Source organism: Amblyomma mixtum, chromosome 2, assembly GCF_055824585.1.
Source record: "Amblyomma mixtum isolate Tamu chromosome 2, ASM5582458v1, whole genome shotgun sequence".
NCBI lineage: Eukaryota > Metazoa > Arthropoda > Arachnida > Ixodida > Ixodidae > Amblyomma > Amblyomma mixtum.
In genome coordinates, this window is record NC_143013.1 from 223,034,003 (window position 1) to 223,061,896 (window position 27,894).

The 27,894-nt window shown below is 50.8% G+C and overlaps 3 protein-coding genes and 1 pseudogene across 3 annotated transcripts in view; 2 read left to right on the plus strand and 2 right to left on the minus strand.

Moving 5' to 3' along the window:
- Nucleotides 1-27,894, plus strand: part of LOC149362718 (uncharacterized) — a 143,477-nt gene that overhangs the window by 71,644 nt on the left and 43,939 nt on the right. The window lies entirely within an intron of this gene.
- The window catches only part of LOC149362722 (putative RNA-binding protein 19), a 93,633-nt gene that overhangs the window by 4,624 nt on the left and 61,115 nt on the right, over nt 1-27,894 (minus strand). Inside the window, exon 27 of the mRNA XM_089573186.1 lies at nt 941-1,082. Coding sequence (XP_089429312.1) covers nt 988-1,082 — 95 coding nt within the window. The 3' untranslated portion in view covers nt 941-987. The remainder of the gene's footprint in view (nt 1-940; nt 1,083-27,894) is intronic.
- Nucleotides 14,491-16,816, plus strand: LOC149362723 (uncharacterized; annotated as a pseudogene).
- Nucleotides 17,144-22,304, minus strand: LOC149362724 (uncharacterized). The gene is made up of 4 exons (XM_089573182.1): nt 18,962-22,304; nt 18,592-18,729; nt 18,383-18,514; nt 17,144-18,184 (listed from the first exon to the last, which is right to left on the minus strand). Exons 1-4 carry the CDS (start codon nt 19,197-19,199, stop codon nt 17,169-17,171), a joined length of 1,524 nt encoding a protein of 507 aa, XP_089429308.1. The 5' UTR covers nt 19,200-22,304; the 3' UTR covers nt 17,144-17,168.

The window sequence follows — 27,894 nt, forward strand, 5'->3', positions numbered from 1 at the left end:
TGTCGCGTAACATCACGTCCAAGGGAAGCATGGTGGTGTTAGCAGAAGAAGCTGCGTCTCCCTCCTGCCCGGTAGCTGTTGTCGACAGCGTTCCAAAATTGCAGTCGGCAGCGAGCTTCTTGAGCGCGGCTACGTAGGCGCTCACAGTTTCTCCTTCCAGTTGATCTCGTCGTTGGAAGCGAGCCCGACTGTAGACCTCGGATGGCCTTGGGTCGTAGTGCTTTTGCAGCGCTTTTACGATGTCGTCGTAAGACACTGCCGCTGGTGTGCTTGGCTGAATAAGGGCGCAGACAGTATCGTAGGTCTGCTCCCCGCACAGCGTCAGCAGGTTGGCCCTCTTCAAGGCTGGGTCTGTGATGTTGTTAGCTTCAAAGTAGAACTGAAGGCGTCCAACCCACGATGACCACGATGAGCCGTTGAATTCTGGTATCTGATTGGGAAACCCTCGCGTAGCCATGGCTTGTCAATAGCGTTGCGTAGCGCGGGTCGAATCCACTTTCTCGTCGCCACTGTCGTGTCCGGTCGCTGTGTTGAATGCAGCGAAAGACGCACACGGTACTTTTAGACTTCGTTTATTTAGAGCCGATGAGGGTGCGACCAGCGTCGACCGAGGCAGGAGCCGAACTGGCCGCCCGAAGAAAGGAGGGAGTGGAGAAGCGTCCACGGCAGGGAGTGGCTTCCCAGAACAGGAGGAGGGTGCGGGGGCGCACCGTGGGGGGGTCCTGGCGACAGCGTGCGACGAGGGGCAAGCGGTCGTTAAGAGGAGGATTGAGTGGTCGTTAGGAGGAGGATGCGAACTGTCGTTAGGAGGGGAATGCGAGTGGTCGTTAGGAGGGGGCGCACACACACAAAAGCAATAAGGGGACACAACAGGCTGGTAATACGAGAAGTGGTCCCCACCAAGAGCCTTGAAGTCCTACCGGGCACGCGGGACACCCACCTGTTTGCGCGCATTTTTACAGAGCTGTGCACAGGGAAGAGCAGCTGCTAGAGACTCCAGTCGGCGCCCGCATCCGGCTGCTCTCCGGAGCCGTCCAGAGAAGCCAGCAGGTCGGACTTCTTGAGACGCTTGCTGGACGGACCTGCGACGTGAAAACCGAAACACCTCCAGATGAGCTTGTAACGTAGAGCACGCAGTTGAACACGACACCATTTTTTTTTTTGTCTAACGAGATATGTTTCTGGGACCTTTTAGCACTGGTCAGCATCGCCCAATCCGGTTTATTCACGTGAGATTCCTGACACGTGACGCATGACATCACACAATGCGTGATGCCACATTTGGTGGGATAACATAGATTTCTGCAGAGGCGAGAGCGCGCAGTCACATGACAAAGAGACCACGGCTCGGGCTCTCGCGTGGCCGACGAAAAGGAAGCAGCAACGACAAACAGCTCGCACTGAGTTTCGCGTCTTACCAAGCCAGGGTAAGCGGAGGCAAATTATTTTGCGGCCATGCAGCGCATGGCCGCAAAACATGCAGCGCATGTATAGGAGCACAGACCGGTCGGCTTGCGCAGCACAATATGCGTCAGATTTCCTTCATGACGAGCAAGAAAAGAGCGACGCGATACCCCCTGGAAACACCCGCCCGGTAAAAAGAGTTAGTACAAAGTTACGGGTGACAAATCGGCGTGAGACGAACATACGAATGGATAAGCCCCATCCACAACGACCGCAAATATACACCTGTCACAACAAGCCAAAGATGACTAAAATGGGGACAAAGTGCAAAACGTCGCACTCGTGACGAACGGTTTTACCGAGCGGAGACTAATTCGGGCTGGTGAACCCTTAGCAATTACTAATTAGTTCCTCAGAGAGTTACAGTTACAATGCCTGTCAGAACTACTCGTAAGTTAGTACCAAAACAACCAAACCTCCGTGCCCCTCTCGGTCTTTTCTAGCCAAGAATGGCGCTACGATGCTTCTGCCCAGCTGCTCTCTCTAATGTGCCGTTTTTTTTTATCAACCGCGCCAGCAAAAAAAAAAAAACAATTCGTGAGCAGACTACAACTAGAACAGCGCGACCAACTGCACTCTGATAGGCTCGCTGCATAGGAGCTGTGGGGGTACCGGAAACAAACGGAAGTACACGCAAACATATACTTGGCCGCGCAAAACGCCCCCCCCCCCCCCACACACACACACACGCACAACGGTACATCGGCCACCGCCCCACCCCCTCTCATCTGTGATTCTCGGGAATGCGATCGCTCTGTACGTGAGCGAAAGAGAGCCCCCTTTGCAGAGCGCAGGAAACGACCCGGGTCCCGGCTTATGCGCGCAAAGCGGCGCCGCCACAGAAAGCCAACACGTGCACGCCCAAGCAGCGAAAGGCATCCGCGACCCGGAGGAAGCACGTCACCTCTTCGAGCACTTCCAAGAAACGTCCCCGACGCGACTAGACGTAAACACTACGACGCCTCAGACAGAGGAAAAAAGGGGGTCCCCGCCCCCTTCCGCCGCGGCCTCCGAGACCCCCGCTTGCTCCGTCTGCCCCGACACACAGGGTCCTCGTGGTGTCACCGCTACTCCCGTACAGCGCGTGCAACAGGGGACGTCGCGACACGCGGAGCGACTTGTTTAACCAAGTGCTAACAAGATGTTCCGCACCGCCCCCCCCCCCCCCCCCCCCTTGCCCACAGAGTCCCGTGCTTTACCCGCGTCTCGAGTTTCGACTAGCGGGGTGAGGTCGAAGAGGGAAAACGAACCCAGGTCCCGCGCGTCTTCTCCCCAGGGTGTTCTCTGTCATGTGGTGCGTCGCCACAAGTGGAGGGCAAGGCGCGTAATGGAGGGAAGGCGATACAAACAGTCGAGCGGCGGCGTTGAACAATGTGAAAAATAAAGAACCAAGAAGCCTAAAGACAAAAGTGACTCAGCCCACGCTAAAACGTGGCAGCGACCAGCACGGTGCGCAGCTGGCGCTTTCAAATCAAGAATAGATTTCTAAGGCCTGCTCACTGGCTATAAGAATGAAAGTTTATTCGAAATATCGGCAAATATAGCTGTTTGCCACGGAACCGATGCACATGGTGACGTACAAGGAACCTGACTAGGCTTTCGGCACCGGATAAGTTTTATCTAAACTTACCCAGTGACTCTAGATAAGATACTTGTACTATAACTACGCAGCAGGCAGGCAGCAAAAAAAAAAAAAAAGAAGTCCGTTATACATCACGGGCATGATACAAAGCATTCAATAATACTCAAGAGCATTAACACATGAAAGGGGTCATTTACATAACATAATAAAACAATCTGTGCTACACTATATGCAATAACTCTGCAGGAACAGAACAGAAATATTGATACACATGGTCCACGGAGTACAGTTTAGCTTTTTTCCTGAGGGTGAGCAAGAAGAATGGTAGATCTATTATACCGGTTATATCACGCCAACTGTTCAAAAAATGGGGAATAGCCACTGAACTAATTGTATTCCATACCCAGTTCTTATGCGAGGTTTTATGAATGTTTCTGAAGGCGTAATGAGTGACAATAAACCGACTACAAGGGTTAGTTTTGCAATGGAAGCGTTAACTTGGATAGAACGACGAAAGAATAAAATATGATAAGCGATCGAGGAACAAGGCCTTGGCTGTACATTGTACAGGTGGCGTACTATCGAATGCCGAGGTGACTCACAAGCAGTTCCGCGCGAACAGCTTGGGTATAACCCCGCGCACGGCCGATAGTGGTTGCAGCTTCCACAACGCCGGCCGGAGCGTTTGAGTGAGACCTAGTATAAATTTATTTTTTTTCCCTCAGAAAAGATTAGCGGTGTTCATCTCCTGCGATCGAAAGCTTAAGGTGACACAAAAGGAATGTTCCGCAGCACGAATGCTGGCGGAACGCGCATGCGCTCGCATTTTGGCGGCCGCTGCGTCACTCTGTAAACGAATTTCTACGATTTACAATACATAAAGAAAAGTAAGGGAGCTCACTTCATGGTCACTGTAGAGAAATACTCACTGGCTCAGATTACTTGCATCCACGACGAGAAAGCTTCCTCCATACTGCATTCCAGCTAAGCAAACAATGGTCGAAAAACCTTGAGACCGGTTCACGATTCACGAAACAGTGTTTTACAAATACTAGCAACAATACTGTACAAGTGGCAATGCTATATCGCCACAGATTACATACGAATGGAGTAATAATTAAGAAAAATACTGCCGCTCAGGCCGCTGATTCATTATCGTTTCGCCGTTCTTACGTTCAAAATTCCAAATAAACAAATGCGCATGACACTACAAGCACAGCGGCCAGAGCACCCCACCTGTGTTCAACGTCAGCACTAGCTCTCCATCATGCGCGAACCACGGAGCATTTCAACTGCGCCTAATTACGGAACACTGCTCCTCAAAGTGTAACTTGCCCATCATTAATGTAGTGCCTTATAACGTCCATATTTACTTCAGTTCTGTTCTAATCTTCACTTCTTAAGATTCCTATTATACTTGAATTTTGCAGAAAACAATTCGTGGAAGGACAGTCGTCTAAGAACTTCATCGTAATCTACGAAATTCACAGCTGTAAAGTCTTGGCCGAAAGTTCCCAAGCGACCGCGGGTTTGCTGTGTATTTTGGGAAGCGTTCAGACAGCGTTGCGGCAGACAGCGTGAATACAGTAAATAAATATACCAGTATTGAAATACACAGCAGTGAGGCAGCGCCCTTGTACAACACTCTCGTTACTCCGACGGCATAAGCGAGAGATTTTTTCACCTGGATGCATTTTAAGCGCCACGCGGTCTAACAATTACAACGGCGGCCTAGAAACAATCGAGGCCCAGAAAGACGGTACACTCTGTCTTGTCGCCGGTAATGTATGGAACCACGCGACACAGGCACTCGCCTCGAACAACTCACGAACAAGTTTGGCTACAAACACGGAAACCCGGCTTGTTCGTTGTTACGGACAGTCTGTTTTCACTTATCGCACGGATATTCGACGCGAACATCGCAAGTGATTGGGAGCACATTTGTACAAACTATTCCCGTAAAAGCGCCACCTATAGCCAATTACACAAAACAACAATGGAGGTATAAAACAAAATGAAAAGCCGATACTCTTTGCCGGGTAGGGCGAACCCGTTATAACGCGCCCGCGAGATGTCCCTCCTCAGCCCTTCGTTTTTCCCACGCTCCTCGCGGGCGGCTTCTCCACTCAAAGGGAGGGGACGGGTCATCGGTTTTGGCGCGCTGGCCCGAAGTGTGCAACCGGACACCCGAGCGGCTCGGCTGCTGCGGCGACCATCCGAACGGGGCCGCCAGATGACGACGGCGACGACGATGGGAGGGGGATGTGCTCCCCTCAACAACCGCAACCTCAGATGGTGCAGCCTCCGTTCACGACTGCTCCTGATGATCCATCACTTAGGGCCCGGAAATTTAGGCATTTGCCTAAACATGCCTATAAATGCCTAAACGGGGGATTTTTACACTTGCCTGCCTTTTTGTCATTTTTTAGGCAATACTACCTATTTAACCGCACGTTTTGCCTATAAATGCCTAAATCCGGCACTTTGGTCCTCGGTGCCGTTTTTCAATTTTGAGACATCTGTCTGTGTATGGTGAAAGGCGCGCGCCGATGCACGCACAAAAGGCGCGGGTCTCGTCGAATTTTTTTCTCAAATTGTAACTTGAACGTATGTTTATCTCGAAGTGTAGCAAGAGGCGAGCTTGGAAAGAGACCTGACATGCATTAGTGCAATCTTCTCAACATTGAAGGAAAGGATGACAAAGTTGGAAAAGACTGGAATCTCAATAGATCAATCGTTGAAGGTAGTGGCAGAAGTACCGCAGCATTTCGGGGACTGGAAGGAAAGGGCGCTACTGCTTTTACGAAGATGCAATAATTGGTAGAAAAAAATAGATGCCTAGAAACAATTTCCCAAATCAGAGGCTTTCTATGCGGAGACGATACGGTCACATCACCTGAAGGCCTAAGCCTTTATCAACTTTCATGTTATAGGGTCGCGCCACTAAGTTCATGTGATGTGAAAAGAAGCCTTTTAAAGTGCAAAGCTATGCTTAGCGAAAACCGAAGGTGCTTCAAGTTCAAAAACCTGAGAATTCGCTTTATTGCTTCAGTTGAGGACTGCGTACGCTCCGTGCTTGACGTACAAATCTTGTACATATGAGTAAAGAGTATTATTCAAAGCGCCTATTTTTGGTTTATTGCGCCTATTTCAATATTTTTTAGAGCCTAGATGCCTGCCTATTTCGGGGTTCTTTAGTGCCTAAATTTCCGGGCCCTATCCATCACTGAAACCGACGAGCATATGAACACGAGCAGCTTCCCGAGCGTCGAATAGTGGTCACGGATGACTTTAATGACGCCCGCTCAACGAGCCTGGGGAAACTTTTGTGAAAAGGAAAACCTCGTGGTCTGTCTGTTTATGGTCGCGTAATGCTCTCGACTTTGAGTACTACTGCTATGACCCGGAATCCGGTCCTGGTGAGGATGACGTAAACGTTAGAGCCAAGAATGAATAGTCAGAAGAAGTTATGATCATAGGTGGAGACGACGGCGAGGTAGGGTCACAAGAATAGAAACGATAAAAGACGAGGTTGGGGTTTTTGAGATGGCCAATCCCCCCATGTGGGTATGTGCCATGTTTTAAGAGGAGGAGGAGGAGGAGGAAGAAGATATATATATATATATATATATATATATATATATATATATATATATTTTTATTATTATTATAATTATTAATATTTTTATTATTATTTTTTCATCCTCTCCCTGCCCTTCTTGTGGTATACTCCCCCGGTGTTCCTCTCCCGTGTGCTTTTCTTTTGCCTTTACTACGTACAGGTGAATACCAACCTTTACCACCCGATTCATGGCCGATCCCCCAGTGTGGGTATGTGCCATTCTGTCAAAGGCTACAACAACAACAACATAATGAAGGTAGGTTCGGAGCAAGAAGGCTTCCTGCAGATCTTTATATTAGAAGCGATATATGCATATGTAGGTACATGATGTATGAAAGGGAATGCGAAAGGGAACAAAGGTTGAACATCCACTCAATGATGACCCCACAACTACGTCTTACAGACACTTTTTTGGACTTCCTATCTATTTGTTCTCTTGGCGCGTAATATTCAAAGGTAGCTTCAAACCTTAGTACGGAAATAGTCCCGAAATTCACCTTTTCATGTCAACTCATTCTCCCCTTTTATGCTGAAGGGACCTCAGCTACAACAAAACGCCTAATAAAAACATGCAAGGGCCTTCTTCAAGTGGCGCACAGCCTAACAATGCATACATGCTACTTGCACGTCCGTCTATGGGTAAGAACGCCCGACTCTTTGGCGGGGTCTGATGGCGACTGGGCTAACCAAGCCTCTCGGAACGTACAGAGAAGAAAATTCGAAGAAACAACCCGTTCAAGGGCGAAACGGCTCGTAAAACACGATATTATATAAGAACGCCGTTCAAATTCCCTTATAAAAAAAAAAAGACGAGATACACACATCAGATTCAATCTACAGCAACTGTGGTCTCGGTCCCGTTCTCGTACTACGTACAGTCGTCCACACACCTGTCTAGAGCGCTCGATTGGCGCACCGGCGAGTAGTGCACTTTAGTCACTTACGAGTGCCATATATAGCTCGAAACAATACCTCATCACGCATGCGCATTCCCATGGATTGTGCTTAACTCCTCCTGTGTTTAAAAGTGATATTGGGCCGAGTACGCAGCCCCGATTGTCATAAATGCACAACAGGCTGGCACCATTCCAGCGCTCTAGACAGGCGTGTGGACGACCGTACACGTTCTCTAAGCTCAGACGCCCAGACAGCCAAACCCCCGAAACCGTGCACGAGCGCCAAGTACGAAGCAACAAGGCGCTGTGTACCGACACAGTGTCCTCGAGAGCGGCCCATTCAGTTTCCCGGTCGGCACCACTTTCGCGGGCGCCCCTCCCTGCTGCCTCTCTTCCTTCGGCAATTGGATGGCGGTGCGCACCACGCATACTACACACACTTTCGCGATTCCGCACATCTGCAACGGCGCCGCGCACAGCAGGACCGGGAGACTGCAGCGCCACTCCCAGCGAGCATGGGCCGGGTGCATAACGTATGCGCCCAAAGCTGCCGCCGCCGACCGGGGCGAACACGGAAAGGCCACGGCCGAAGAGCGATACACGCCTACCGCTGCCGCCGAGCGCGGGCATACGGGAGGTAGTACATATACGGGGCATGTGCGATGCTGCACAGCCGCGCCGCCGTGAGCAACATATATCACGCGGCTCTTCCCTCCCTATCTATCTATACCCGTCCCGCAACGAGCTGGAAGTGGCCGAGCAATATCGGCGGCCACTCCCAGGAGCCAGCCGGTGCTCAGCGGGTGGGCATCGAACCCTCGCCCCGCTGCTCACACGGGAGCAGCTTCGGACAGGGGCAGCGGTGGGCCATTGGCAAAAGCGCGCATACGCCCGTATATAGCGTTCGCGTCGTCTATAGAGTTGCGCGCACTGTGCAAGGCAACGGGAAGCCGCGGTGACTTCGGAGCACGCATTCGGCACTCGGGAACAACAATCGGGACTCTGCACCACGAGGTCTCCACAGCCGAAGTTCTTACTACATGGACACTGCTTTCGAGCCCGTGCCGTGCCCTCGACCTCTTCTGCAGTACCCTCAGCTGGGACGGTATGACACCGCCACTGGAGTATACACTCTAAACACGAATACCCCTATATGGAAGAAAAAAGGGGGGTAAGCAATCCTCTAGCGCATCCCATTTTATAAAACTAAGTACGCTAGGCGATAGCTTGTTCCTTTTTTACTCCTTTCAGTTTAGAGTGTACCATGAGGAGGCCTTTAAGGGCACGAAGGGGCGCCGCTACAACAAGCCTGCGGTCGCGCTTGTCTCGGCCTTCTGTCCGAACAGCAACCTGTCACCGTCACGTCTCGTTCGCACCCCACATAAATGAACCTCCCGTGTCCGCAACCTTCCCGCAAAATTCAACGCGACCGGGCTTGCGCGGCACACCACAACGATACACGAAGCGCTCTCTCGCTCGCGGCACGAAGATGAGATCCTGCTGTAGGACTTAAAGAACGGCGATGCACGCAACTAAGATACCGCGCCGGCGCTGTGGTCGATAAGCGCAGCTTAAGGCGCGTCCCGGTGTACATTTATATACAACTAACCGCTCGTACACGGTCGGTACAGGGGCCGGCCGACCACATTCGAAGCGGCGCGCTCGCTGCCGCCGACCCGGCGAGAACACGACGGTTTCCTTCGCGCTATATGTTCTCTGCGGCAGCTCATCCATACACAGCCTAGCGGGCATCGAGAAGGCACCCTGTACACAGCGCCGACCCACCGGATTAATGGGGCCCGCCAGCCGCGGGCTCGCTTTCCGCCGCGCCCCGGCAGCGCTCGGCGGTGCATTTGCGTGCAGCGGAACACGCGGGAAGTGATTCTGAAGAGGGACCCAATACCAAGTGCGCCGAAGAAATGCACGCTCAAGTTCACCATGGGCCCAATAGCCGCGTGTACAGTACGGTTCACTGTTAAAGGGAACATGCGATCGCGTGACCTCCGTGCTTAGCGGAGCGCTGCAGCCGAGAACTTGTGGGAATTGTCGGCACAAGACGCATGCGCAGTAAGCATGGCGGCTGGTCTCTCCGCGCATGCGCTTCATGCCACCTGTTCTCGCCGCATCTAGGCAGCAGGGCTTCGTGAAGCGCGGAGGGCACGCGATCGCATGTTCCCTTTAACAATGGACCGTACTGTACATGAGTGCAACAGAAGTCGACTCCAGCGAACTTTTTGAGGGAAAGTGCAGACACGTCGAGGAAGACAGTAGAGGACGAGTCACGCCTTTCCTTCTCAAACCCTGCTCTTTCCCTAAAAAAAGAAAAAAAAGTGCACTGAAGTCGACTTCTGTCGCATTCATGTACACGCGGCTTATGAGTTAACGGTATACGCGATAGGCGGCGGACGGCTGTCGCCGCACATAGACCATGCTCCACACCCAGCGACTAAATGCAAGCGGGCCTACCATGCGAATGAAGCTCGGAAGCGAAAGCACAAGACTCATCGTTCGTGGGGGCGCTTCCCAAGCGGCCCATAACACGGTCGGTAGGTTTGGGTGGAAAACAAAGGCCCATTATAACTGTGTCACTGACGGCGGACCCCCGACCCACGCCCGCAAGAGAGGGATGGTATTGAAAGTGACTATATCCGGCATCTCATCATTAGATAATAAGCTCCGCAGACGCAAAGGAGACATCTGCACAACAGGACGGGTACGGCATCAAACGAAGTTGAGTGTAGCGCGTCATGTCGACTGTTTTCCTCGGTCTCACGCTTTTTTTCTTTTTCTTCCTCCGTCGTCAGATAACGCTTCGCGCAGCAAGCAAGGTGACACCGTTCCCTTTGGGTCTCCTCCTCCTCTTCGTTTTCCCCCTATTCGTTATATAGGACAAGCACATGGCTCTGCACGTCTCGCTGCACCAAACTTGACCCCGTACGCGGGAAAGACAAGACGCGGAGCAAGGCGTTCGAGACGCCGCCGTGCAGGACCCCAGGGGCCCCCCCGGGAGTGGGCGCCGGGGCCGAGAGAAAAAGGCGGCAATTAATTCGCGCAGGTCCCCACTCCCAGTGCGGCGCGGCGGCGACACGCCCCCTCCAACTCCGGCGTCGGCGACGCACGTGAGAAGCGAGTCTTCTTGCTTTCCTGTCAGGCCGTTCCGGCGGAGACCAATGGCCGCCTCATTTATCTGGTCCCCCCTTGTCATGCGCCGGCCGGCCGGCCCGCCTGGGAAACGCGTAAGCGCGACCGTGCACGTATCCCAACGAAGCCATGCTCACCGCGCTTCCTCTACAGAGGCATCTGATCGCGCCACATGGAGGCAATCCGTTTAGCCTCCGCCTATGCACGGCGGTGAAACACGACGGGCCGCGGCAAGGGCACAGGAGCACGCGCGCCGCCTATAGTGCGGGGAAATAGCTCGCATTTAGCTGGATTGTAAAACAAAGTGACTACGCCTCAAGTATGAAAAAACACTGTGGTTTGAGATTTTAAAGCTGCAAAATGCCACACTCTTGACACGAATGCGCTTATGTGGGGCGCAAAGGGAAAGTAAGCCGTCCTCCAGCAGACTCCCTTTTATAAAAAGGTGTGCGCCAGAGGACCGCTTATACTCCCTTTTAACTCCTTTTTGTGTTCAGTATTCAGGAGCGCCACGACTTTCATCGGAGACTGCTGTGGTCACGTGCCGTGTAGGACAGGGCACTACTGTTCAAGAGCAGTGCGATCTCGTGGGCAAGTTAAGGCCCATTGAAACGGTGCGAATATACAGGGTGTCTCACCCAAGACTTTACACAATTTTAAAAAAATAGGTTTTTTGAGTTAGAAGAGAGTTTTTTTTTTTCGGCAAAGCACTGTCAAAGCGCAAATACATCAGAATAAGGCTAGGACCTCCTAGCTAGCAGGTTGATTAACTAATATTCACTAGTTCACTTTTTAGCTATTACCGTTAGGATCCTTAATTACTGACGCCGTTAGTAATCATATCAGTTTTTATAATTTGAAGAACGCGGTCACCCTCGGCGCAGTGGCCCAACAAATTGTGGCTACATCGCGCCAAAACTGATCCGCTTTCAAGAAGCTTGCAGGTAAAGAAACCTCTCCAGTGCACGGAACTCGTCGAAATTGCCAAAATCTGCTGGGCCAGAGCGCCGAGCGTAATCGCGTTTTCGAATTTCTAAAAACTGATAAGGATATTACTCACAGTGCGCTATAGGCCTCTCAATTCACCTTCCTCCCCTTCCTGACACGCATCCCCTCCCACACCACTTTCCTTCCCCACCCCCGGGGCCTTCCTCCTCGGAGCGAAGGCCCTATATAATCCCTGCCGATGATGAACGCTTTGCCCAGACGAAGACAAGTCCCCTTGTCGAAACGTTGGCTCCAGCAACCTGAGGTTTTCCCCTCCCTTGTTCATTTTGTGATCTCAATAATTAAGGAATATAACAGCAGTAGTTAAAAAGTTACCTACTGAATATGAGTTAACCAGCCTGCTAGTTAGCACGTGTTAACTGTTTTCTAATGTGCTTCACTACTGACAGTGCTATGACAAAAAAGCACTGTTCTAACTCAAAAAGCCTATTTTTAAAAACTGTGTAAAATCTTAGGTGAAACACCCTGTATGACTGCTACCAAACACGGCAGTTAGCATGGCGGGCAACGGAGGCTTGGGTAAGTGGCCGGATCGATCAAACCAAGATGACATAACTGCAAGGAACCCGTGTCACACCCCATAAAAGCAGGAATATGCCGCAATAGCCTAGCGCGCACATGACGACAGTAGAGACATTTAGAATACGGGGACCCTATCCCCTAACCGATTGGGTACGCGGACCCCTTATTCTAAAACTGCCTATTAGTAGTGTCACGCGATTGCGTACATGGTGGTGTGGCATCTCGAAGCCTCGACGCCAGTACCGCCACTCAAGTGCGTCGTAACACATATTGTTGACTTGGGAAACATGAATTTCGGGCCACAAACCACGACTGCTTGTGTGCTGTGAAAACGTATTTTCAACTTGAAATAGAACTTCTATACACGGCAGTAGTACTGGACTTTCTCGGGTACCACTCAGCCGAAATTACTACTTACCGGAATGATACTAAAACGGCGGAGGTTCTTTCCACGTCAGACGACCAAGACTTCGCGCTCTACCATCTCAGACCTCTTAAAAAAAACACACAATCAATTGTGTCACTCTGGTGAACGCTGTCCTAGCTTTTTTTGGCGAAAACTTTTCACGTCGTGGCCGCTATCTTAAGTTCGCAGCTGGTAGTAAAACAGAGCGGAACAAGAAAAAAATGTGAAAAATTCAAAATAGCCTCTGTGATTTTTAACGACTCTCTCCCCAGTGTACAGAGGGCAAAAAGCTTGTTTAGAACACGTTCTGGGCGTGTTTCGGGCGTGTTTCGGGCTGAACATGCGATATAGAACGATAACATGTGGTTGAAAAATGGTCTGGATGTAAGCACGTGCAGTTGAACTCAGGCTTTCATCGTAATTTCTGCCTTCCTGGTCGCAGCAACTTTGGGAGCTGCGGAACATATCGTTCGGTCGTTCTAGACATGTGTTTTGCCCTCTGTACAAAGGCAGACACGTCTTGCCTGTGCGCGAAGTGCAAGCTCAGGAGATTGACAGTTATGCGATGAAATACAACCGAGACCAGATTGAGTTAGTAAAATCTTTCAAATCGCTTGGCTTGATATTCACTGAAGATATGCAATGGGACGAAGTCATATAGCATTAAAGACATCTCGAGCCATAGGATTTATGACACGTTTCAAATGTTGTCTCCCACAAAAGGTAATACTTCTGTTGTATCGAGCATTATTTCGCTCACATCTAAACTACTGTTCATTAGTATGGGGTACTGCTACACAAACCTGTCTGAAAAAAACTTGTTCTTAAAAACAGGGCCCTCAGAATTGTTCATAACCTGCCATTAGATCCTCAACTAAAAACTTATTTTCCAAGCACAAGATTATTAACGTTTTCAACCTGTATACTTATAAACTATTGCGCACCTATAAAATAGAACAAGGAAGATGTATTACAAGCATATCTGACTTAGCCCCGATTCAGTTATTTCAGTGCACATACCCACGCCGTCGCAAACCACACTGTGTAGTACCTATAGTGAGAACAAACTATGGACGCCAAATGGTAACATTCCAACTTCCCTCACTTCTGAATTGATTAATTGCTGCAAACACTGACATAGGAAACATTAGCTGCTCTGACCTCCTCGAATACTTTATTTCTGAAGCCACATTTTCCTAGTATTCATACTTTCAACTTGTATTCATGCATTGGTTGCTCTTGTTGTTATAATCTTTATAAAAACGTTTTTTATTGTCCTCCATCCCCCACCATAAATATCTGCCCTGCTTCAGCGCAGTCGGGTCGAACTACGAGGTAGTGGTGGGCCGTTGGTTTGAAACCCTTATGACCAGTATACAGGCGGCAAGTAAAGATAGGAGACACTCCTGGCCCTCTACAGGTGTGAGCGAGTGAAAACGATACACCTCGACAACAACCCACGCTTATTTCCGCGTTAGTGGAGCCACTGTTAGGTTCGCCTGGACCATGGGACCACAGGGTGGAAAGTTCAGGCAGGGTCAAGTGCGCCCACAAATCCCCGGCCCAGATGTCATTTGAGGTTCAAGCACGCTCCGCCAGGCAGCACTGGCATGCTCTTCGGCCACCTCTACAGTAGCCACCAAAACGTTTTGCTTCACGGCGACGGCACAACACGAGTTACAGCCGGGACTTGTTGGACATTCGTGTAATCCCAAGTTCCCAATAAGCGGTGATCCTAGTTTGAAGGCCCTATAGGGTGTATGCACGAAAGCCGGCGGCGCGGTGCATTGTGGGTGAGCGGCCATCTTTTAGTACTCCTTAGCAGACGCCCGCTGCAGTCTCCGCACCCGCTACTGCAGCACGCTGCCACGGTGCGCGTATAAATGTGATAACCGCTCCAGTGACGCGCTACAAGTTGCCTGTTCGCCAAGACAATGGCTTCAGTTCTTGAAGATTATGCAGCAACGTTATCCGAAGTTGACAGACAACGTTACGAGGACAAGACAAAAGCGATCGGCATGGACCCATTCACGATGCCTGCGAGCGACTGCGTCAAAGACATTGACTTGTGGCCATGCGTGGATGGTTCAGACATCTACGAATTCTTGGTTCTGAGGACCAGCTTCACGACGCGTAAACAACTGAAGTCGCGGAAGGCACTGGAGGCCCATAATTTTGTGACGAGCGGCTGGGTGCACGAGCCGTCTGTGAAGGTGGTGTCGGCCGATACCGTAATCATGATAACAAAGGTAAGAAGGCGGCTTCTTTTGCATCAATAACATGTGCTGATTGCGCCTTTTATTCGCAGGTAAACCACTCGCAGAGCCTCAACCAGGCTCCGCTTACAGTGTGGGTGCTGGCCAAGAGCGACGGCGACATAAACGCTGCGCACTGCACTTGCATGGCAGGGAACGGCGAGGCCTGCGCTCATGTTGCCGCCGTTCTTTTCTTCATAGAGTACGGTGTGCGTGCGCGGCAAGAGCGTTCTTGCACCGACAGCGCGAATGCCTGGCTTCCAGCCCACGTGCGAAAAGTGCAAGTGCGGCCCATTGCGGCCATGGATTTCGCGTCTAGTGCGCTGAAGAAACGTCGGCTTGACTGTGAAGGCACCTCAGTTTGTGCGCCCAGTGTGACCGCGCGTACTAGGGCCTCTGCTCCAACCAAAGAAGAGTGGAACGGCTTCTTCGACGATCTTTTAAAGTCCGGACATCGGCCAGTTGTGACTACCACGGACCCTATGTACAGTGACATGTATGTGCCTGCGGCAAGAGCCTGCAGTGGTGCAGACCTGCGTCGACTGTACGCCCGCAGTGCACAGAGCTTGTCATACGACCAGCTATTACAACACTGCAGTGATGTTTACAGCAAGCTGCAGATTAGTAATGATGCAGTCAGCAGCATAGAGGCAAGGACTAGGCAACAGTCGATGAGTCCTCGGTGGTTTGCATACAGGGCTGGCCGTATCACAGCATCAACATTGTACGACGTCTGTCATACAAGACTGGAGGTGCCTTCAATCAGCTTACTGAAGCGCATTTGCTACCCACATGAAAACAAGGCGTCATCACCTGCTCTTAGGTATGGCCGGCAAAATGAATCAAATGCACTCGGAGAGTACAAACTGACTGCCGCACAGTTTCACCAGCAAGTACAGTTTAAGGAGGCAGGGCTGCTAGTTTCACAAGACCACATTTACCTTGGTGCCACTCCTGACATGCTGGTAGAATGTGCATGCTGTGGTGAGGGCCTAGTTGAAGTGAAGTGTCCCTGGAAAGTCAGGGATGGGAACTTAAATGACCTCCTGTGGGATGCAAACAGCTGTGTCGTCCAATGTGATGGTGCACTTCAGCTGAAAAGTAATCACCGGTACCATTACCAAGTTCAGCTCCAGATGTTTGTGTGGCAGAGAACTTACTGTGACTTTGTGTTGTGGAACAAGAATGAAATGAGCGTGCAAAGGGTGAAGGCGGATTTTTCTTTTGTTGTACCTTTATTGGCAACAGCAGAGAAATTTTTCTGCAAGGTGCTTCTGCTTGAGCTGGTAGGGCGTTGGTATACAAGGCAAGAGGAAAATCGACCTCCGACACTGGGTCAGTCTGCTGCAGCCTCAACTGCTAACATGCCTCAGGACAAACTGGATCAGTCCGCTGCAGCCTCAACTGCTGACATGCCTCAGGCCACACAAACCCAAAACCTGTCGAAGAGGACTCAAGGCACTGATAGTACGGAGTACTGCATATGCAAGGGACCTGAGAAAGGCAAAATGATTGCCTGTGATGGCTCGAACTGCCCCATTACGTGGTTCCATTTTAAGTGCATAGGTATTACAAGAGCACCAAAGGCTGACCAATGGTTTTGTCAGTTTTGCAAGCAGTGAGGCCTGCCTCACCTTTGGGAAGTGCAATGTGTATATACAAATTATGCATCTCAATAATCCTGTCCATATTTCTTATTATGTATATAGTATTTGTGTATATTACCTCTCCCCCTATCCTCTTTTCCTGTCCCGTAACCTCTTTCATTTCATTTCTCCATTCTGCCTGCTATCCTTTATTTCCGCTGCCCCAGCTCAGGTGCTTCAGTACCGATGGCAGATGCTGGGGCAAGCAAAAACCTTTTCTTCCTTTTTATTTTTATTTATTAAACTACTACTACAATAAATACGTGCAAATGAACTGGTCGTATTTGGCAGTACTTTTAGTTCAGTGCAACATCGAGCGATGCTGGCCCATACCCTCTTTCTAGGGAATTGCCACAGCTAAGTCAAAAACACATTAGACCTGAGTACAGAAGTTTCTGTGTGCGCAACTTCCCCATCCAGGTTTTACAAGTTTGATCTCTACCTACGACAAACTGCATGCACCTTATTTTTGTCATGTAAACTGACTAAAGACGACTGTTTTGGATTTTAGAAACCTATTTTTGGCAACTGTGTCAGATATAAGTCGCACATTCTTTGCCAGGACCATCTTTGACTTCTGAGGTTAGACAGTACAGCAACGTAGCCTGCAGGAGCATAGCCACCCTTTAATCAAATGGCACTACAGAGTTGCAAAGATTTGTAAGGGCACAACAAACACGAGCAATTTTGTCTATTTGGCATTCCCCGTGCTCATTTGCTTTCAGGGCTTCAACAGGAAGGCTCCCTTTCAATATGGTGAACTTGTTTCTCACCATTCCTATCACTCTCTCCACGTGAATTCTTACATTTGCTATCTCTCTTGTCCGCTCAATGTCACTGCTACTCAACTGTCTTTTTCCTTTAGTGAAAGCAGGTATAGCCAGTGATGCATGGCACAAACCCACACTTTCCGCTATCAGGAAACCCCTGTCGGCTAGCACAACATCCCCGTATTCAAGCAGGTTCAGTACCCCACATTCCTCTGTTATGGCTTTGTCACTGGCTCGACCACCAAATGCCTGTGACAGAAACGTAACTGAACCCTGTGGACATATCCCTAACAGAAATTTCACGGTATTATTGTGTTTGTATGCCGACCATGTCTCTGCTCGAGGCAGGTACGAGCTTGGTCGATCAATGAACACTTCAAAGCAGTCCAATATCACGCGTACTTTCAGGCCAAAGTTCTCCACAAAGGCCATTGGCATTGTTTTCATGATTTCTTCCTTTTCTGGCCAACGCACCAGTGGTCCAAGTCTGTCAAAACATACATCCAACCACCTCTCAAAAATTCTTGAAGCTGTCGACTGTGCGATGACAAAGCGATAGGCAAGATCCTGGAATGGGCAGCCTAGCCGCATTCGCATTAGAAATAACACCATTTCTTGGAACTGGGTCAGTGAGTGCTTCCTAGAGAATGAAATGTGGCCTTTCAAAAGATCAAATACACGAAGCAACATTACAAATGTAGGAAGTCCGGTGTAGAAGGCAACCTTCCCGTCGTTTCCCTCAAGACCTTCCTCAGTGAAAGTCTGTGACCGAAGAGCTCCCTGGCATTCATCCAGTTGTCGTTGACAGGTTGAGAGTTTGTCCTCTAGTTCGGCGACATCTGTTGTTGCCATATCTGTCTGGCTAGCAGCATCTGCAAGAAAAGAAAAAAGTGCGGGAAATAAGTTTCCTGACCTACAATAACACATATCTGACCATGTGGCATGTGCAGCCTTTCCAAGTGATGAATAATAATGGAAGGCTGCCACAGAATCATCTCAAAACAAAATGGCACTAAATAGCCAGAAAAATCAGGCTTGTCAGGCTGGTCCAAATAAACAGCTTTACATACCAATTCGTGGCTCCACACTCTTGTCAGGCTCAGCTTCATTCACATGTGGAGAGCTTTCCATGTCCATGGAAATTCCATTGGTAGCTCCTGCATCAAGCTCATGTGCAGGGCTGTCTGCACCTTTGGAAGCATCTGTGATGAAAGACACCTGTAGCAATGCTACTTCCACAGCATCATGACAAAGGAAAGGGACGGTGGTTTGTCCTTACCGGGAGCAAATGATCGGCGTTGCGCGCGTGCGTTTTGGCGGTTATATCGCTCGTTGTTCGCCGAAATGGTCCCATAACCTAAACACTGTGATGGGGCCCAGTCGGGGTTGCAGTCGTCGAAGAGGTCCGACGGCCGACCTGAAACAAACCAGCAAAAAAGCGCCAACATTCACTGAAACGAAGTATGCATGATACCCGAGGCCAACCATACTTTATTTAAATAGAGGCAAACGTAGTTGCATGGAGCGCTGTTAGCGCTGATCGCTAGAAGTGCCAAGCTTCTGTAAACACTGGCAAAATCAAAAGGCTAGCTAGGTGCTACAACATTACGCCAGAAACGTTCTTTTAATGGTTATGCAGAATCACGTACCTGACAAGAAGTGCCGCGAACAAACCCAGTATTTATCCGGGTTGTCGTCTATTCCGCGCCTGTTGATGCGCGCGATCCATTCACGACGCCTCCGCTTGCACAGCTCCTTTGTTTTTTCGCATTCTCGACTGCGCACTTTCGGGATCTTGAAAAACCCACAGTCCTTCTCATTCGTCTTGAGCTTCTTGGCCTTGGTCTGGGTGCGGCTCGAGCACCCCACAACGGCGCAGTAAACCATGGTGACCCGCGATACACGCTTCGCGTCGTAGCGGCGGCAGCGACTGTGGCTGGCGTCTGCTAAGGAGTACTAAAAGATGGCCGCTCACCCACAATGCACCGCGCCGCCGGCTTTCGTGCATACACCCTATAGAGCGACGGAGAACCGGCTGAAGGGTCGGGCGACGAAGCGCCCTACCTCAACAATGACCGGACGGCTGGCTATACCTTACCTCAAAGCAAGCACCGTGACCACGTGAGGTGTTTCATGAATGCGCTCGAGAGTAGTGGCGCGTACCACGCGAGACAACCGGGAAGGAATGCGCACGCCAGCCACGCAACCCGGACGACGCGAATGACGTCGGTGACGCCCGCGGGCCCCGCGCAACGCCCACCGGCGCGGCTGCAGCATCCCACCCGACACAGGGCGCACCTGTGCCTGAGGGGGGGTCCCGCGGCGGGTCAACACGGGTCAAACGGAACTTTCGCAATGGCAAGAACAGGGGGAGGGGCGCCCGGTACCAGAGTCGGCGGCGAAAACAATCTTCGAGGGGCCTTGTAGCGTGTGTATGTGCGCACACACGCTGCTATCTCTCTCTCTCTCGTTCTACCCGCCACGTGTGCGAGCAGCGTGTTCGTTAACACACGCGGGCGTAACACAAGCACACGCAGGAACGCCTGTTGCGCACACCAGCAACGCACATAGAACGAGCGCGCAAGCGCGTGTGTGTTACGGTCTACGCACACGATACAGGCAACAAACACTCGCAAAGCGCGCTTGCGTTCCGATGCAACTAACTACACGTGCGCGCGCAGAAACAATACGGATCTTGGCGGCTCAAGAGGGGAGGTACGGCCCGTCCCACCGGCAGGAGGGGCGGCTACGGGGGAAGGAGAGAAAGAGGGGTACAGCGCTGCCTCCAGTAACGCCCCGGATCAAGAGAGAGCATCTCCCGTGAATCCGCTCGCCCCAGAGGCCGGCCTGGGTTGCGAGGCAGGCAACTGAGCCCCGCGTGCGCATCCCACGCACCGGCCCACCACCGTAAAGGAAGAACTTACGCGCGACGAAATGAAGAACAAAATTAGAAAGAAAGAAAAGGCGCGGGAAGATCAATGTGCAGGCGCGAATGAGTTTGACGAACGACGCAGCGCTTGTGTGCGTGCGTGTGCGTGGCGTTACGGGCTATTCTCTCTCTCTTTCTCAAGTGGCTCGACGGTTCCTCTCTTTATCGCGGCCGCTGATCGCGCGCCCGGTGGAAGCGATAAATCAAGCGCGCCACGACGACTGACGACGACGCCGAAACAACATCGTCGGCCACGACGTGTGTGGAAGCGTTCCTCGAAAGCTGGGAACGCAACGCAGGCCTCCGCCTTCGGAGAACTAGCGCTCCAGAACGGAGCTCATTGGAATGTGTACAACAAAAGACGGGGCCGCTGGCAGATTCAACCTAACCGCGGACCGAGCTTTACGAAAGTGTTGGTGCAGTAGAGGTCACATGCATCGCGCGTTTACCACACGTTTACAGCCATGGCCAAAAAGTTTACGGGACGCACTCCAGGAAAACTGTTGCAATGGTTAAAGGGACACTGAGGAGAAATTGAAGTTGGCTTGTATCGACAGAATACCAGCTCCTTATTACAAAAACGCCACTCATACTGACAACAAAGCTCTTGTAACGTAGAAAAGAGCAAGAACCAAAATACAGGTATCGCCGCCACAGGCCAAACTCGCAAGTACAAGCGTCATGACGTCATATAACAAAACAGTGTTGCTGGAACCAATGGTTCTAGCAACGCTAGGACACGAGAAGCACAAATCACTGAGGCGCAGCCAATGCATGCGCAAATCTCCTTGACGTCGCCAGATGGCGCCACGTGCCGGGCAGCTACGCGCTCGCCTGAAGCATCGGGACCAATCAGCGCCTGCTCGCCGGCGTTAGGCGGGCTCCCGGTATTCCGCTAGCGGTATCAAGGTACACGGTATGCTAAAGGTGTATATTTGCGAGAACTTCGTTGACGACTTCGAGAACGAGATCCATCGTAACGCTCGCAAAACGCCGGTGCAAACGTAAGCGAAGCGACTGTAGCGACGGCCGCAATAGCCGATAGATGCCTTCAACGTGCGGCCGGCGGTAGCTTTCTTTTCGGCTGCTGCTAGGCCGCACTGCTGGCAGCCAGAAATCACGGAGTCTGCATCACGTCATGTTTCACGTCACTTAGTCCTCTGTCGTCATAGCCGAATCCCAAGTTTGAATCACAGCGGCGGGAAAAACCTTTTCAACTTCGAATCCAAATTTCTTAGAAATAAATGAATTTTTCGCTGCCGGCCAAGTGGCAACAAAGCCATGACATGCCGAATTATCGGATTTCGCTATAAAAAATATATTAATAGTGCTCTCCTCAGTGTCCCTTTAAGTTTGTTCGTTTGAAGCGAATAATTAAGCGGGAAGTTGCAGCCGGAGCTAAGTTTGGCCACGTCTATCACGTTCGTGCTCAGCTTTAGGCACAGCTGGGACTAAGTCGTCATTCACGCTTTCGCTGCTGGCTAGGGTCTAGAAACTAAAGTTGGTGTCGGTTTATACTACTTGAGTGCATCTCGTGATTGCACAACTGATGTTTAAAAATGAATCGTTCGTGCACATGCAGTATTGGTGTTTTATTTCTAACGTGTACACAATAATTTCCCGAAATGAGCTCAAGTCCTTACAATATTAATACGTTTTCATACTGCCAGCTTTATACGTTTTCGCGCCTGCTCTTTCTCAGGACAGGAGCGCAGGAACCCGCTCGTCTGGGGCTGCGGCGATGGCCCAGTCGTCTGAGGCATCGGGGAACGGCGCCGGCTTGGTTCGAATCCTGCTTGGGAACAAAAGATTTTTTTTTTCCTGCGTCTCTTCGAGGAGCGATTGGCTACTGTCGGAGAGTCGCTCTATAACACCACCTCGCCATAAAAAAAATGAAAAAAGAGAAGAAAAGAAACAACACTGCTGCGTTGCCTCGCTGCCTATAGTCAACTGGCATTCGTTCCAGCGACGGACGGAGCACGCCTTCACAGGCGATGCTGTGACGTCACAGTGTCGTCACAAACGCTGAGGGTAGCGCGAAAACCTGTCGTCTGCATTGTGGAACGAAGGGACGCAGTTAATTGTAAGAGGCAGCGCAAAGGAAACCAGGACGAAAGGGAAGACACATGCACCACAGGACGAGCGCTCGTCCTGTGGTATACGTGTCTTCCCTTTCGTCCTGGTTTGCTTTGCGCTGCCTCTCACAATGATTCTTAACCGACTAGCCCACACGAATGTATTGATGGCTACGCAGTCAATGCTGCCACTATGTAAGGGCCGAAGGCACGGAATTTCACGACGGCGCAGCTGTAAGCGTTAGTTCCTTCACCGACAGCTTCATTGCGACACATGTCCCTGCCCCTGCGCTGCCTGCCCTTATCACACGACTACAGATGGCAGAGCATTCTCAAGCGCGACCCCATTCGCCGGCGCGCCTGTATTAACTTTACCCGGATGATGTTCTCATGGCCGGCATGTGAACGCGGAGTTTCTTGTGGCGACATACTACACCAAAAACGACGTCGTCCTTTACCACGCACACAGTCCCACATGCAAGCGGCGTTGCAAAACAGACGCCAGACTTACAACACCGTATTACACTCTAAACACGAAAGGGGTGAAAAGGGAGTAAACGGTACTCAGGCACACTCCCTTCTCGGGGCATTGGGGCATAGTATACTGCCGAAGCCCGGGGATAGATTTCCGTCATCACAAATGCGGAATAATTTCGGTTGGCAACGGCAAATTCCTTCTTCAAAACATGCGAAGTTCTGGTAGTTACGAAGATTATAACCGAGGTTTCAATCTCTTTTATTTGCTGACCTCGGAATCACCGGTGCTGCGTTTAAAAGGCTCCTCCCGTTGCTAACCGCGTCAAGTTGATGTGCTTCGCAGTGGGAATATACCATCGTTACCCAGAGTAAGAATTTCGAATATTTAGTGATCTAAACTACTCTGGAACTTGGGCAGCGTACCCTGCCTACAAAAGGAAGTGCGGTAGAGGTCAGCGTACTTCATTTTCACTCCCATTTAGCCGTACCTGTGTTCAGAGTGTATACGCTTCACTGAACCCGTGCGCCACAGTGAAAGCTTACTAGGATGGCTTCAGGGAGTCAGCTGGGGGCCGTATACTGGCAATTAGGCTACTAAAAGATAAGAACGGTCCGCGAATGGTGACCGCCTTGCCAGAAGCTCTATTTACACAATACTGGAAATGCATTTGGCCCCGGAAAGCCAAAAAGGGCGAAATACAAAGAAAATATTTGGGGCGCCTTGTATAGATACCACACGGAGCAGTTATTTCCAGAACAGATGCGCACAAAGGAAAACAAAACCATTTGCAACATGTCTGCGCGACAGATCCCCCCCCCCCCCCTCCCCATTCCCCGCGTGCCCTTCGCTAAACGGGACATCTTCACCTGGACGCCATAACCAGACAGACCAGGCTGTCAAGCACGGCCAATACCGAACCCGTGAACATGATTATCCCAACGCCGTCGCCACCCCGAAGACGCACGGCCGAAGAAGGATAATACGCAGGGCTGGCTGTTGGTCGCAGAATGCCTAGAACGCCGCAGAAGAGACAAAGGAAAGGAGGGAAGGAAGAAACAATAAAAAAAGGGGGGGGGGGGGGGACGACTTTTCACCCCTGCCGCGCTCCTGGCGAAGACAACGACAGCGACGATCGAGTGGCGATCGGTGACGCCGCGGGCACCCGTCACCGCTCCGACGCCAGACAAGGCATTCGCACCGTACACCACACCGAACAGCACGAGCGCGCGCTCCAGACGCCTCTCCGAGAGGTTGCCCAGTGGGCCAGGCGCCGCGCAAACCCCCCGCGGGGGCAGGAATTTCGCGAGTCCCATCCTTCGATGCCTCGGGCGCACGCGGGCGGTGTTGCGTGTAAGCGAAAAAAGACGTCACCGCTGCTTTGCATCCCTGTCTTTCACCTGTCTCTTCCCTCTCTCTCTATTTTACTCTGTAACGAAACAACGGGCGTATGAGCAGTTTTGAGGTGAAGCCCCCCCTCCCTTTCCTCTCCAGCCCGCATACGCCGAGGCGATACCTCGCGGCGTAGCTGTCAGCACTCGGTTAACAACACCCGTCAGCAGGCGGCAGGCAGCACGACGGCTGCCCGCTTCGTTACGAAAGGCGACCGTCTAAGTGCCACGCGTTACACGATAGCTTCGCAGGAGCGCCGGTCGAGAGAACAGGGGATGCGGCGTCGACAATTTCGAGTCGAGCACAGCCACAAAAAAGCTCGTTAGAAAAAAGAAACAAAGAAAAATGACTGTAGCCAACTCGCGAGAAGTGGGGACAGGAACTATAGAGCCACGGACTTCAGCACTCTTGCGTAACGGGCTGGGCCGGCGGTGCTCGCGTAAGTCGCCGACCTGAAACCAACGAAGCACGTGCAGCGGTCGTGGCTGTACAACAGTTCCGAGTTTTGATGCCGAAACAAAAAGAAATCAAAAGAAAGGAAGCCGCGGAAATCCCGAAACTCGCGAAGATCACGTTTCAGCAGAGCGCGAGCCAAGGTTAGCAACGGGCAAACATGACCGGGAGCAACGGATCAACATCAAGTTTAACTCGACGCGCACGTATTGCCGCTTCCACGATCCAGTATAACGATAATGAATATGATCCCACATTTCGTCTTGAACGACGGCTGAAAAGACCAATTAAGCGATGTTCCCGACTTATTATGTTTTTCACGCCTCTTTCGCTAGGTGCGTTGACTCCGACAGCCAAATATATCTAGGAGTATAACGGGGTGAAGCCTATTTGACAGGTACTCTCAAGTCATAAATAGCCCCTTACAATAACACTCAAGAGGAAAGCACACAAGTTGCATCTAGCCAGTGTTCACTTATGGGGAAGAAAAGAGGAGGCTAACGACAACGGTTCAACTTAAATTGAGGACAATGCAACGAGCAGTGGAAAGGAAATAGATAGGGTCGATGACAGTTGGGGCGACGATGATGATAAATAGCATGATGAGGTTATTTATCAGCACATTCTTATCAACTTCGCCGGCTGCCATACCTTTAAAACTACAATTACGAAACTACAGCTACATATCGCACTCAGGAAGCGGGAACAGGCCAAAGCTTTCGGACGGTGCCATGTGCATATCCGTTTTTAACCCCCTTGGGCGCATTATCACAGTCAGTGAGGTCCAAATGTGTGTGTGTGTTGTGTCCTTCCAGACTCGCGAATATAATTCACGTTTACATTCTGTCGCCGTATCCTCTTTTTCTGCTACGGCTGCTTCGTCACGATGCCTTCGAAAAACGCTATACTCCGTTTCATACATAGCAGGCAACGCTGCCAAACCTACCGCGCTTGTTCGCGCAGGCTAAGTCCGCACGCAAAAAGTAGTTCGCCACACAACCAAAGCAAACACAAGCATATTTCATTGCGACAAATCTTAAGTGCCGTGAGTGACACCGCCTGGACTTCGTTTTACCTCTTGCCACATTTTCGTCCTGCGACTCATCAAGATTTCGAGAAGCAAAAAGTACACGTGGCGGTATGGTACGCGGTTGGTAGGGTGAATCGCTTCTACTAAATCCGCGCCCCAAAAAGTAGTTCACACTCCGTGAAAATTATGGCCAGAGAGCCCGAACACTGAGCGCCTCACAGCTCCGACCGTGATTTTCAATGCTACTACATCGTTTTATAACGCTCTTTGTATTCGTCCAAACAATGACCTGAGTTTTGAGAAGAACGAATGATACGTGGCGGAGTAATATGATTTCGCGGACGCACTACTTCAGCAACCTCCACAGCGTTGCCTGCTATGTATGAAACGGAGTATAGTCTGTGCGGTGGCGCTGGTTGGGGCGCAGCAATCGAGTTCGCTTCTTCGCAGCGTCGGAGACCGGAAAGTTTTTTTCCGTGCTTCTTCAGACGCTCTGCCAGTTTCTGACAGCCAGGGCTCGCAAGGACGAAGCGGCGCGCCAGGAAGATTTCAGACTCCGGAGGGTTCAGGAAACGCGCCATGCATCTTTACATGCGAAAAAGCAAAAACAATGCACGATAATAACAAGGAAAATTACGTACGCTGAGCTCAGCGCTTCCGTGGTGAAGTGATGGAGGGCGCCCCTACAAGGCCTCTCTAACCATTTTCTCAAAAGGAAAAAAAAAAAAAAAATTAATAAAAGGGCAATGTATTGGTTGTCCCATAATGATGAATTTTTATGACCCAAGGGCATCTTTGGCCAAAGAGCGCCATGGTACATGATGTTTTCGCTGCACTCAAAGCGAGGTAAAAGAGCCATTTCCAAGCGTTTCACACCCAGTAAGCACAGCACCAGGGCAGGGGAAGGCTTGTACCCATTGTACCCCCGGTGGGTACACGGCGGCACTGGGGGTCGAACCCCGCACCTACCGCATGCGGGGCGGATGCTCAAACGACTAGGCCACCGCTGCGGTACCGGTAGTTTCGGGTGTTCTGTCTTTTTAGATTAGTTGTCTGAAGAGGCACACCACCCGAGTTCACAGTGAAACAACAAATACTGAGCTTGATTCTCAGGAAAAAAAAAACAACAATATTTTTAAGATTCGCTTTACTTGAACACCTGTATTAGTGCGCAGAGACTGGAAGAAACGTTTTTCCCTGCCCCAAAGAGGTACTTCACGCAAGCAGGCAATCCTTCAACAGTCCTTGATAAATCGCATTCTTTATACCGTGGGCCTCAGATCGGAAAAAAGAAAAAAACGGCACGCCTTAATGTCATGCCTCGAGCACTTCCTAGTTTGTTTTTTTCTGCGTCACGTGTGAATTGGCCCCGCCAATTTCTCCACACTCAATTTTCCCTGCTACTCATACACACCACCTTATATTTTCCCGTTTCCCGGTCGAGATAAGCAGATTAGACGACTCTATTCTTGAAAATCAATGCTTTCGTCAGCTAAAGTCCGGGCAAATCGTCCCGTTGCACAAAAAACAACAACAACAACAAAAAAACAAGTCGCTCCCACCTGCAAGTGGCCGCCGCATTGCGGCCGGACGACCGGACATGTGCGTATATGCGGCGCACTGTTTTCAATTAGCTTCCTTTTTTTTTTCGGCCCAACTAACTGCACGTGAGATCGATGAGCGTGGTCTGAGACAAGCGTTGATTTCAACAGGACTATGCTATAGCCGATGAGGACTGCAGTCACCGCGCCCAAAAAGCACTCTGCGCAGTCCGGGGCCACAGCAGAGGTTCCCTCAGGAAGCAGCCACAACACGGCGACGCTCCCGCACACAAAACAAAGAACGGGTTCACACGCGCCGAAAGGTAACGAATCGCGGACTACGCAATGGGCGTTGCCGTGCAAGGCACGAACCAGAAAAACAAACACATACCACAAAACTCAGGAAAAAAAATAGTAGGTGGTTCAGCATGGCAAAGCGCGGAATATCGTGCACTTACAGTCCTTGCGTGCTAAAGGCATTTGACCTAAAGGCCTTTACCGTAAAGGCATTTGCTCCAAAGGAATTTACCCGGAAGGCCTTTACCATAAGGGAACTACCCTAAAGGCCTTTGGGTAAAGACCTGGATAAAGGCATTCATCCAGGTGAAGGCCTGCCAGGTCTACGTCTACACCTGGACCCAGTGGGCAGGTGGGCTGTCTGCCACAGAGCAGGCTTCAGGGGCGTAC

Bases quoted from the DNA above. Each gene is read 5' to 3' on its own strand.
- LOC149362724 (XM_089573182.1), bottom strand. From the start codon at position 19,199: ATGGTTTACTGCGCCGTTGTGGGGTGCTCGAGCCGCACCCAGACCAAG. The intron at 18,515-18,591 runs GTAAGGACAAAC...CTTTCATCACAG, and splicing joins ACGCCGATCATTTGCTCCCG to ATGCTTCCAAAGGTGCAGAC. The intron at 18,185-18,382 runs GTATGTAAAGCT...CTTTTCTTGCAG, and splicing joins GAGTGTGGAGCCACGAATTG to ATGCTGCTAGCCAGACAGAT.